The following is a 12,314-nucleotide window of genomic DNA, read 5'->3' as shown; positions in this document are numbered from 1 at the left end:
ATCTTTTTTTTTCCTCTACTTTTAAGATTCTTCTTTTCTACTTTTAAGAGTCTTCTACTTTAAGATTCTCATCCCAGATTTTCAGCGATTGTATTATGATGTGCCTCCATGGAGTTTCACTTTAAAGTATTTCCCCCCCGGAATCTGCAGTCCAGGGACTTGACGGCAGTTACCTAAGGTCAGGACCGTCCCCGAGTCTTTGACCTCAGATCTGCTGCTCCTTCAGAACAAGGAGCACGACGCATCGTGCTGTAATATCTGCAGGGAGAGCTCCTAAAATCACATAACTTCGAGTGCTTTCTTCTTCGCGTCGTAAGTGTTGACTGAGAGGTACCACGAGCCAGGCTCTGAGCTGGTGCTGGAGATTCGGTGGAGGCAGAAATATGCAGGGTTCCTGCTGCCCTGGAGTTTCCAGCCAAATGGGAACATTGGACGTGACCTTCCTCCAGAGGGACTTGGCCTTTGCTCCAGCAGATGCCTAGGAAGGCTGATGGTCTTTGCCCGTCTGGCACTGAGCTCACTTAGAGCTGGGTTTTAGTCTCTGGGAGGACTGGCCCACTAGTGGACTTCAACTCCTAGGAAGAAGACCTTTGAGGGGTCCCAGCTCAAAGTCTGGATGCTTACAAGCCCCTCCTCTGTCGTGGCCCTGAGCTCCCATTTTTCCTCCCTAATAAGATGAAACTTCTAAAGGCATTTGTGAGCATCTCACATCAGTTTCCAACTCACCCAACACCTTGACCCCTTAGCAGCAGCACTCTCACCTCCGAGTGTCTCCTTTTCTTCTGGGAACTTCTCAAGTTCTGCACCTTCACAGCCTTGCACCCCTGTGCTTGTCACTGTGCTGGGCCCCCAGGCCTCCCAGCTGCCACGTTTAGCTGACCCCTCAGCCTTCCTCACCTGCCGACAAATGCCTCAAAGGCAAGCACTGCTCAGAACGTCAAGTTCAGCTGACTGTGCTTCTCTTTAGTATCATGGACCGTTGCATCCTGGCTGGCCTGGCAGGCCTCTGCAGCGCCCTGAAACTGGTGTGGAATTCAGTTTTCTATCTGTTCTTGGTGGAAGAGTTGGCGCAGCACAGCTAGTCTAAGCTAGAAAGGAGCCGAGTCCCAGGGGAATGCCGGGGAACTCTCAGAACTTGTCACCACCTCCATCCATCGGCCTTTTGCCAAGCTTCCCGTTGTCTTCTGCTCCCCTCGTCCATACCTCCCTCCTCCACGCAGTCTCGCTGCTTTTGAGCGTGTAAGAGTTAAAAACGGTTTCCCAGCCCAGCGGTTGTAGGGGCGTGGATGGATGACTTTGCTCAGGGCCAGGGACTGAGGGGGCCGAGGGGAGCTGGGTTCTGGGCATCATGATTTAAGTCAGGTGTGGGTCGTTCTGAGGACTTGCTGGTTTTGTTTTGTTCTTCTTGGTGTCTTTCCAGAATGGTCTACAGCGTTGCGGGACCAGCTGGGAAAGTGGGAATCACATCAGGTGCCCTGTGTCTCTAGAGTTGGCGCTGAGATTGGTTTCGGGGAAAGGGAGGCAAATACTTAAGCAAAGTTAGTGGGGCTGTTAAGACCGTGTGCTCTGTCTCGCTGCTGCTTCTTTCCATCTTCTCCCCCTTCGAGCGCCCGAACTTAGGATGGTGCTTTTGTTTTTCGTTCTAGGGACCCATAAACATTTAAACACAATGTATTGTTGTCTTTGCTGCGTATTTTATGTGCTTTTTTCCCATTTGCTCCTCATCTTAACCCGATGGAACAGAGTTAATTTTTCCGTTTAGACTTTGACGTTTGAGTCCAGCTCTCCTGGCTTCCCACCCCCTTGGCCACTGGGCTGTTTTCCACTGGGCTGTTCCTGCCGTGGATATTACCTGCCCTTGGAAAGTTATCTTTGCAGAATTGCACACAGAAAGTCCACTTCCTCCCAAGTGGTTTGTGTCAAGAATGGCATTGTGTAACGTTTATCGCTAAGCAAACGCCGTATCTGGGCAAGACAGGCCCTTCCCAGGATACCCCTCATCCCCTTGGGACAGAATATGTGGCCATTTACTTTGCAAAGGACAAGCTGGTGCGTTATTCACTTAACCTGTCAGGATGCATGCTCTGTGTGCAGTGTGATTTATTGGATATCTTGAAACCAGAACTGCCAACAAAAGTAACTGTGAAGTAACTTATTCTATTTGTCATTTTTTATTTCAGGGCAGTTTAATTAGCATCAACAGCACTTGTACAGAGATGGGCAATTTCGACAACACGCATGTCACTGGAGAGATAGAATTTGCCATTCGCTATTGCTTCAGAGCTCACTCTTTAGAAATCTGCATCCAGGCCTGTAAGAATCTTGCCTACGGGGAAGAAAAGAAGAAAAAGTGCAACCCGTAAGTTTCTCAGTCTAAGTTTCAACCTAAGGTGATAGACATACTGATTCTAAAGTTCATATGGAAAAGTAAAAGTCCAAGATTAACCAAGACAATTGTAAAAAGCAGCAGAAATAGGAGTTCCTGTCATGGCTTAGTGGTTAGTGAATCCGACTAGGAACCATGAGGTTGCAGGTTCGATCCCTGGCCTCGCTCAGTGGGTTAAGGATCTGGTGTTGCGTGAGCGGTGGTGTAGGTTGAAGACATGGCTCGGATCCTGTGTGGCTGTGGCTGTGGTGTAGGCCAGTGGCTACAGCTCAGATTGGACCCCTAGCCTGGGAACCTCCATATGCCGCAGGTGCAGCCCTAGGAAAAAACCAACCAAACAAACAAAAAGACCAAAAAAAAGCAACAGAAATAAAAAAGATGCCAAGAATTGTTACAAAGCTTAATCATTCAGGAGTTTCCATTGTGGCTCAGCAGTAATGAACACAACTAGTATCCATGAGGTTGCGGTTTTGATCCCTGGCCCCACTCAGTGGGTCAAGGATCTGGTGTTGCTGTGAGCTTTGATGTAGTTCTCAGACACAGCTGGCATCTGGTGTTGCTGTGGCTGTGGTATAGCCCAGCAGCTGAAGCTGCGACTTGACCCCTAGCCTGGGAACCTAAATATGCCAAGTGTGTAGCCCTAAATGTAAAAAAAAAAAAAAAAAAAAAAAAAAATCTTAGTAATTCAGACCATGTGCTATGGATGCAAGGATTGACAAGGAGGTCAGTGGAGCAGAATCTAAAGTCCAGATACAGTCCTTAGCATATGGGGGAACTTAAATGATCAAGGGGGTATTAATCGTGCAGAAAAGGAGTTCCCATCATGGCTCAGTAGTTAATGAATCCGACTAGGAACAATGAGGTTGCCTGTTCGATCCCTGGCCTCACTCAGTGGGTTAAGGATCCAGTGTGGCTGTGGTGTAGGCCAGCAGCTGTAGCTCTGATTCAACCCCTAGCCTGGGGACCTCCATGTGCCACAGGTGCAGCCCTAGAAAAGACAAAAAAAAAAAAAAAAAAAAAGACAAAAAAAAAATGCAGAAAGGATGAAGTTCTATAAATGGTATAAGGAAATGTGACTTCCCATGTAGGAAAAATAAAATCAAAATCCTGTCACACAAAAAGATTAGTCCTTCTCCAGTTGGTAGATGTGGAATATGGTGTCTCGTCATTGTTTTAAGCTGCGTTTCCCTTTATTAATAATAAAGAGGAGCAACTCCTCTCTGCATTAACTGCTTGGAGTTCATTTTCCTTTTTTCCCATTTTTTGCTTTTTTTTTTTTAAATTTTTAAGGCTGTACCTGTGGCATATGGAATTTCCCAGGCTAGGGGTCAATTCGAAGCTGCAGCCACAGGCCTACACCCCAGCCGTGGCCATGAGGGATCCGAGCCACGTCTGCGACCTGCTCCACAGCTTGTGGCAACACGGGACCCTTTAACCCGCTGAGTGAGGCTAGGGATTGAACCTGAATCCTAATGGATACTAGTTGGGTTTGTAACCCACTGAGCCACAGTGAGAACTCCTGTCCATGTTTCTATTGAATTGTCATTTAAAAAAATTTTTATAGGAGGCCTTTTTTTTTTTTTTTAAATGGCCACACTTGCTGCATACTGAAAGTTCCCAAGGCAGAGCCTGCATCTGAGCTACAGCTGAGACCTATACCACAGCTGTGGCAACACCGGATCTTTTTAACTCACTGTGCTGGGCTGGGATCAAACCCACACCTCCACAGCAACCTGAGCTGCAGCAATTGATTCTTAACCCACTGGGCCATGGCAGGAACTCCCAAGTTTAGTTTTAAAAAAAAAATCCACTTTCAGTTCAATTCTTTTCAGTGCAATTCTTCAGAGGTTAAAGGTATTTTACATGTCTTCTCCTGGCTGTTACTTGCTTTAAAACATTGTTTATGGTGACTTTTCTGATAGAGAATTTGATAATGTCAAATTTACCCTTCTTTTCCTTTAAAATATCTGCTTTTTGAGTCTGTAGGGGAATTCCACCTGAAGGATGTAAATACATCATTTATTTTCTTAGAGGTTTTTCCACACCTAGCTCTTCTCACATTAGAACTGGAATTGGTTTTCTTATTTTGGAATTGATTTTATGTACAGTTTAAGGTAAGGACCACATTTTGGCCTTTTTTTTTTCTTTTTCCCAACATGGAACATTTTTAGCACATAATTTCAGTACCACCAGGGGAAAGGAATGGATCATTGGTCCAATCAATCTCACCCTTTGCTCTGAAACCTTCAGTAGCTCCTTAGAACCAGCAAATTAAGTGCACTGCTGTGGTGCTTATGAGTCTCTGTAAGAGAGCCCTCCTTTCTAGTCTATTTTTCCCCCCCTTATACCCATTTTTTTGTTTTATTTATTTATTTTTAATTACTCAATGAATTTATTACATTTATAGTTGTACAATGACCATCACAATCCAATTTTATAGGATTTCCATCCCACACCCCCAGTGCATCCCCCCACCCCCCAAACTGTCTCCTTTGGAAACCATAAGTTTTTCAAAGTCTGTGAGTCAGCATCTGTTCTGCAAAGAAGTTCATTGTGTTCTTTTTCAGATTCCACATGTCAGTGAAAGCATTTGATGTTGGTGTCTCATTGTCTGACTGACTTCACTTAGCAGGATAATTTCTAGGTCCATCCATGTTGCTAAAAACGCCATTATTTCGTTCCTTTTAATGGCCGAGTAATATTCCATTGTGTATATGTGCCAGATCTTCTTGATCCACTCCTCTGTTGATTTATCTGTCGTTGATGGATTTAGGTTGTTTCCATGTCTTGGCTATTGCAAATAGTGCTGTAATGAACATTGGAGTGCATGCATCTTTTTGAGTCGCGGTTTTATCTGGATAGAGGCCCAGAAATGGGATTGCTGGATCAAATGGTAGTTCTATTTTTAGTTTTCTGAGGAATCTCCATACTGTTTTCCACAGTGGTTGTACCAGTTTACAATCACACCAACAGTGTCATAGGGTTCCTTTTTCTCCACACCCTCTCCAGCACTTACTGTTTGTAAACTTTTTGATGATGGCCATTCTGGCTGGTGTAAGGTGGTACCTCAGAGTGGTTTCCTAATAATGAGAGATGTTGAACATCTTTTCTTGTGTTTTTTGGCCATCTGTATGTCTCCTTTGGAGAATTGTCTATTTAGATCTTCTGCCCATTTTTTGATGACTCCTTTCTAGTCTTAACTTCTGAAATTCCCCTACCTATACCTTCTTCAGGACAATTGGAATACTCACTGTTCTAAAACAATCTGCTGACTTTCATTAAGTATGAGGCTTTTCTCATGTTTGTGCTGGGACTATTTCCCCTGTGCTACTCCCACAGGGAGAAATCACAATTCTGTCCACTCTTGAGGCTCATCTCCAATCCCATCAGCTACATTTATTCAATCCTTGACCTTCTAAACGTGTTGGGCCTCTCCCATAATTCTCAGTAGGACTATAGCGAGTGGTTGAGAGTCTGGACCTGGGAACTGGCTGCGCCATGTACATGGTTGGACCTCGGGCAAGTTATTCAACTTCTCCATATCTCAGTGTCCTCACTATCACATGGAGCTTTTAATAGCACCTACTTCAAAGGATAGTTGTGTTTCCCTGAACTAGCTCATATTAAGCCCTCAGAACAGCATGGAGAACATAATAAACATTCAACAAGTATTATTCTTAAGCAGGTGAGGTGGGACGTATCTAGAGAAGGGGACCTAAACTCCTCATAGGGATCCCTTGAGGCTTTGGCCAAACTAAGCTGCTCAGATGCAGGACAAGATTTCATGAGATCTCTCCATAGGATAGCTACTGGGGAGTTGTGAATTGAACGAAAAATCTGAGAGTTGCGCAGTGCTGGGAAAGACTTGCAGTCTGACCAGCCAGAGTGGAGTGGGACATTCAGTGAACCCTAGAAAAGATAATGCTTAGGGTTACAGCTTCACTAGCACCAGAGCTCCTCACCGTACACAAACTCAAACCTTGATAGGCTCAAAACTTAAACCTTGATAGGGTCAAACCGAGTTTCCAGTCAGTGGAATGCCTGCTAGAACAAGACTCAGCACTTTATAAAAGAAAAGCATAGTCCAGAGAGGATTCTGGAAGATGGCAGTGTAGAAAGCCTTGGGAATCCATCTCCCTCTATGGACAACAATTGAACTGGCAGAATCCGTCTGATGGAACTATTTTGGAATTCTGGACTCTTTGGAAGACTTGCAACTTCCAGGCAAAGGCTCGAATGGTAAATTGGGGTTAATATCAGCCTGTTTCAGCTCTTAGAACAGTATTAGCTACCCATCCCCCACCCCCACCCCCTTGATGGGCAGCAGGAGCAGCAGCTTGCATACTACATGCAGGAGCCAGGGTGGGCAAAAAGGATCCTTGTCCTTCAAATATCAAGGATCTGTTCTCTGATTGCTGCTTCTGATCACAGAAGTACAAAGAGGCAGGCAGCTGTCGTTGCTTCACCTCTCCCCACTGCTGCAATCTCCTCTTCTTTGGGATGAAGTGATTTACAATGTATGTAAAGGGCCAGTTCCTCATTTGTGTCCCCTCTTCATTTTTCTCTTTTTCTCCCTTTTGGGGGCCAGATACTAAAACCAGAACATTCACAAGTAACCACAGATATAAGGAAAATTAAAGAGTGACCAGACATGCCCAGAAAAGATCTGAGAAGACCTTAATTTTATACCTCTGGCTGATCTTTGGCACAGAGACAGTCCAAAACAATAAATGTATTAATAACTTGATAAAAAAACAATGACAAAATACAGCAAACCCTAGAGAAGGAGGAGAATCTGATTTCCAGAGTTAACATATTATTAGACACATATATTCAGTGCAAAACAACAACAACAACAATAAAAATCACAAGGCATATAAAGAAATAGGAGAGGATGGTTCATTCAAAAGAAAAAAGTGAATCAACAGAAACTGCCCCTGAAAGAGATCTGAGGGCAGGTTTACTAGACAAAAACTTTACAACAGCTGACTTAATGATGCTTAAAGAACTAAAGAAAGATGTGGAGAAAGTCAAGAAAATGATGTATGAACAAAATAAAAATATCAACAAAGAGATATAAAACCGAATAAGAAATCAGAAAGAAATTCTGGGCTGCAAACTATAATAACTGAAATGAAAAGTTCACTAGAGGGATTCACAGGCATATATGACCAGGTAAAAGAAAGAATAGATGAACTTGAAGATAGGATGAAGGAAATTACTGACTCTGAGGAACAGAAAGCAAAGAGATTAAGAAAAGCAGACAGGAGTTCCCGTCGTGGCGCAGTGGTTAACGAATCCAACTAGGAACCATAAGGTTGCGGGTTCGGTCCCTGCCCTTGCTCAGTGGGTTAACAATCAGGCGTTGCTGTGAGCTGTGGTGTAGGTTGCAGACGCGGCTCGGATCCTGCGTTGCTGTGGCTCTGGCGTAGGCCGGTGGCTACAGCTCCGATTCGACCCCTAGCCTGGGAACCTCCATATGCTGCAGGAGCAGCCCAAGAAATAGCAAAAAGACAAAAAAAAAAAAAAAAAGACAAAAAGACAAAAAAAAAAAAAAAAAAAAGAAAAGCAGACAGAATCTAAGGGAACTTTGGGACACCATGATGTGGACCACCAAACACATCTCAGGAGTCTCAGAAGGAGAAGAGAGAGCACTAAGGGCAGAGAGAATACTTGAAGAAATAATGCCTAAAACTTCCCTAGTTTGATGAAAGACATGAATGTGAACTTTAGAGAAGCTCTTCGAATTCCAAGTGTGATGAGCTCACAAGAGACCTGCACCAAAATACATGATAAACAAATGTTTGAAAGAAAAGGACAAAGAGAGAATCTTGAAGCTGCAAGCGAGGAGTGAGTCATCACCTACTGAGGATCCTCAATAAGATTTAGCAGATTTCTCATCATAAACTTTAGAGGCCAGAAGGCAGTGGGTCAATATATTCAAAACGCTAAGAGAAAAAAAATGCCAAAATTGTTCTTCAAAAGTGAGGGGGAAATTACAAGGTTCTCAGCTAAACAAAAGCTGAGGAAGTTTGCTACCACCAGACCTACCCTGTAAGAAATGCTCAGGATAATCCTACAGGTGAAATAAAAGGATGCTAGACAGTAAATCAAAGATATGAAAAAAGGCAGTAAAGGCAAATACACAGGCAATTAGAAAAGCTAGTATGGCGTTCCCATCGTGGTGCAGTGGTTAACGAATCCGACTAGGAACCATGAGGTTGCGGGTTCGGTCCCTGCCCTTGCTCAGTGGGTTAACGATCCGGCGTTGCCGTGAGCTGTGGTGTAGGTCGCAGACGCGGCTCGGATCCTGCGTTGCTGTGGCTCTGGCGTAGGCCGGTGGCTACAGCTCCGATTAGACCCCTAGCCTGGGAGCCTCCATATGCTGCGGGAGTGGCCCAAGAAATGGCAAAAAGACAAAAAAGACAAAAAAAAAAAAAAAAAGAAAAGCTAGTATTATTTTAACAGTGGTAATGCTACTATTTATTTAACTCATTTAATTCTTATAAAAAGAATACCACTGGGTAGGTATTCTTACGTGTGTTTTCCTTTTTTTTTTTTTTTTAATGATTTTTATTTTTTCCATTACAGTTGGTTTACAGTGTTTTGTCTATTTTCTACTGCACAACAAAGTGACCCAGTCACACACACACACGCACACACACACATTCTTTTTCTCACATTGTCCTCCATCATGTTCCATCACAAGTGACTAGACATAGTTCCCTGTGCTATACAGCATCTGTGCTATCCCAAATGCAATAGTTTGCATCTATTAACCCCAAACTCCCAGTCCGTCTCACTCCCTCCCCCTCCACAACCACAAGTCTGTTCTCCACGTCCATGCGTTTCTTTTCTGCGGAAAGGTTTATTTGTGCTGTATATTAGATTCCAGATATAAGTGATATCATATGGTATTTGTCTTTCTCTTTCTGACTGACTTCACTTAGTACGAGAGGCTCTAGTTCCATCCACGGTTTAGGACACATTTTAGAGGATTATTACTCTCTTACTGTCATTTTGGTTTGTAACTCCACACTTTGTTTTTGACATAATTTAAGAGACTAATGTGTTTAAAAGAATTATTACTTTGTGGAGTTTCCATTGTGGCTCAGGTTAAGAACCCAGCATAGTGTCCATGGGGATGTGAGTTCGATCCCTGGCCTTGCTCAGTGGGTTAAGGATCTGGCATTGCTACAAGCTATGATATAAGTCACAGAGGCAGTTCAGATGTGGTGTTGCTGTGGTATAGACCTCAGCTGCAGCTCCGATGTGACCCTTAGCCTGGGAACTTCCATATGCCACAGGTGCCTTAAAAAAAAAAAAGAATTATTAATTTGTGGTTTTGGTCCTAAATGTATACAGATGTAATTCTGTGACATCAACAATGGAAAGAGATAAGGATAGAGCTAAGAAGGAGCTCAGGGTCTTTTTACATTATTGAAGTTGAGATGGTGTGACCTCAAATTAGTGTTATAACTATAGGATATTAAATATAATCCCCTTGGTAACCACAAAAAAAAAATTAGCTCTAAACCAAAACAAAACAAATAAAGGAATTTAAACATTTCACCAAAGAAAATCAACTAAACACAAGAGAATACAGTAAGGCAGAAGTGAGGAACACAAAAGCTATAAGGCAAAAGAAACAGCAAAGGACACAAGTGCTTATCAGTCATTAGATGTAAATGAATTAGACTCTCCCATCAAAAGACAGAAATTGGCGGAATGGATAGAAACATAGGATCCAACTACATGTCGCCTACAAGATACTCACTTTGGCTCCAAATGGAAAGATGTTCCATGCAAATGGTAACCAAGAGGGAGCAGGGGTGGCTGTACCCATAGCAGACAAAATAGATTTAAATTAAAAAGGGTTACAGGAGTTCCCATCATGGCACAGCGGAAACGAATCCGACTAGGAACCATGAGGTCGCAGGTTCCATCCCTGGCCTCGCTCAGTGGGTTAAGGATCTGACGTTATCGTGAGCTGTGGTGTAGGTGGCAGATGCAGCTCAGATCTGGCATTCTTGTGGCTGTGGTGTAGGTGGCAGCTGTAGCTCTGATTCCACCCCTAGCCTGGGAACCTCCATATGCTATGGGCGTGGCCCTAAAAAGCAAAAAAAAAAAAAAAAAAAAAAAGTTACAAAAGGTTAAGGATGTTGTATATTAATAAAAGGTCCAGTAGAGCAAGATGATAGAGCAATTATAAATGTCTATACATCTAATAACAGATCATCAAGATATAAGAAGAAAAAATAGAATCGAAGGGAGAGAAATAGTTCTGCAGCAATAGGTGGGCATGGCAATAATTTCAGTAAAGGACAGACCATCCAGAGAGTTGATCAGAAAGGAAACAGAGGGAGTTCCTGCTGCAGTGCAGTGGGTTAAGGGTCTGACGTTGCTGCAGTTGTGGTGTAGGTCACCGCTCTGGCTGGGCTTCAATCCCTGGCTGGGAAACCCATATGCCATCGGTGTGGCCAAAAAAGAAGAAGGAAAAAAGAAATAGGACTTAACACAATAAACCAACAAGATACATGGGCATGTATTTTATTGTACTGCTTTCATATATGTAGATTAATTTATGTATTTTCTTTTTACAGACATACCTGCAGCATATGGAAGTTCTCAGACTAGGGGTCAAATCGCAGCTGCAGCTGCCGGCCTACATCACAGCCACAACAATGCCAAATCCAAGCTGCGTCTGTAACCTACACCACAGCGCATGGTAACGCCAGATCCTTAAGCCACTGAGCGAGGCCAGGGATCCAACCTGCGTCCTCACAGAGACAACATCGCGTCCTTAATCTGCTGAGCCACAGGAGAATGCCATACAGATCTGATTTATTGTCTCCTGTTTTATGTGTGAAGTCTTGCGATGATCAACCATTTAAGTCAACAGTGAGGCGATGGTGCCAACGAGCCTTGAGGCCTTTTCTAAGACGCTGGACAGAAAGTGCGGGGAGGCCCGAGGCTGGGGCTCCAGGAGGGGTCCTGGTGGAGGAAGGCTTCCTTCTCTGCTTTGGGACAGTTGAACTTGTTTCTGGCCTGTGGGGATAAGACCTGGGCCAGTGGCGTCATTGTCATCAGTAAAGCTGCAGGAGGCGCCAGGAAGGACCCGGGTACCGGGATGGGCCTAGGGCAGGTCTGGGGGGAAAGGGCAGAGGGCGTGTGCAGAGATGGCCTTCGTCATGCCTCCTGGGCCAGCGTGGCCTCCAGACTCCTCGAGGCCCCGCGGGTGTCAGGCCTGCTCTTCATCTCCTCTTTTCCAGCAGGTTGAGGGCAAGAGAGTGGTGGAGGGAGGGCCAGCTGGCACGCGGCCCTCTGCCTGGTGGATTAGAAACCTACCCCCCACCCCCCAAATCCCGAGCCCTGGAAACCTCTGTCCTCTGGTTGTCACCCAGCGACAGGATGAGCGACACAGGTTCCAGGAGTAGGACATGGGGAAAGCGGGGAGCTTCACTCCCCACCCCAGGACATTCCAGAGAATTACAGCCAGAGGCTGCAAACCAGGGACTGCGCACGCAGCACTGTCCCTGTTCACTGTCCGTGGCGGCCACCAGGCCCTTGCCCTCAACCCCAGAGGTGGCGGGAGGCGGGGCCAGTCCCCTCCTGAACCCCCCGACCGCCCCCGCTGAGCTCTCGCCTCTCCCGTCGGTTTGGCCACTAGGTACGTAAAGACCTACCTGCTGCCTGACAGGTCGTCCCAGGGGAAACGCAAGACCGGAGTCCAGAAGAACACGGTGGAGCCCACCTTCCAGGAGACCTTGAAGGTACTTGGGGACAAATATTCACGTGCCGCATCTGCCCGTGCCCGGCCGGGCCGTGGGGCCAGCGTCCAGCGGGTGGCCCTTCCAAGCTCTTGCGTCGGGGAAATGTCAGAGGCGGCCCTTAAGCTTTTCTGCGGGCCTCTGTCAATCAGTGGCAA

At 45.1% G+C, this 12,314-nt stretch overlaps 1 protein-coding gene and 1 long non-coding RNA gene across 7 annotated transcripts in view; one reads left to right on the top strand and one right to left on the bottom strand.

Moving 5' to 3' along the window:
- The window catches only part of SYTL3 (synaptotagmin like 3), a 93,816-nt gene that overhangs the window by 73,472 nt on the left and 8,030 nt on the right, over positions 1 to 12,314 (top strand). For all 6 annotated transcript variants that reach the window (XR_002342344.1, XR_002342342.1, XR_002342345.1 and 3 more), the window contains 2 exons: positions 2,181 to 2,359; positions 12,057 to 12,159. Coding sequence is in view for 1 of the 6 variants with exons in the window: in XM_021086369.1 (XP_020942028.1) it covers positions 2,181 to 2,359; positions 12,057 to 12,159 (282 nt within the window). In the remaining 5 variants the exon portion in view is untranslated. The remainder of the gene's footprint in view (positions 1 to 2,180; positions 2,360 to 12,056; positions 12,160 to 12,314) is intronic.
- LOC110259902 lies at positions 2,149 to 12,300 on the bottom strand. The gene is made up of 2 exons (XR_002342352.1): positions 12,073 to 12,300; positions 2,149 to 2,326 (listed from the first exon to the last, which is right to left on the bottom strand). It is a non-coding gene; the product is annotated as an uncharacterized LOC110259902 (long non-coding RNA).

Source organism: Sus scrofa, chromosome 1 (genome assembly GCF_000003025.6).
Source record: "Sus scrofa isolate TJ Tabasco breed Duroc chromosome 1, Sscrofa11.1, whole genome shotgun sequence".
NCBI classification, from domain to species: Eukaryota; Metazoa; Chordata; class Mammalia; order Artiodactyla; family Suidae; genus Sus; species Sus scrofa.
This window is presented reverse-complemented; position numbering and strand designations above follow the sequence as displayed.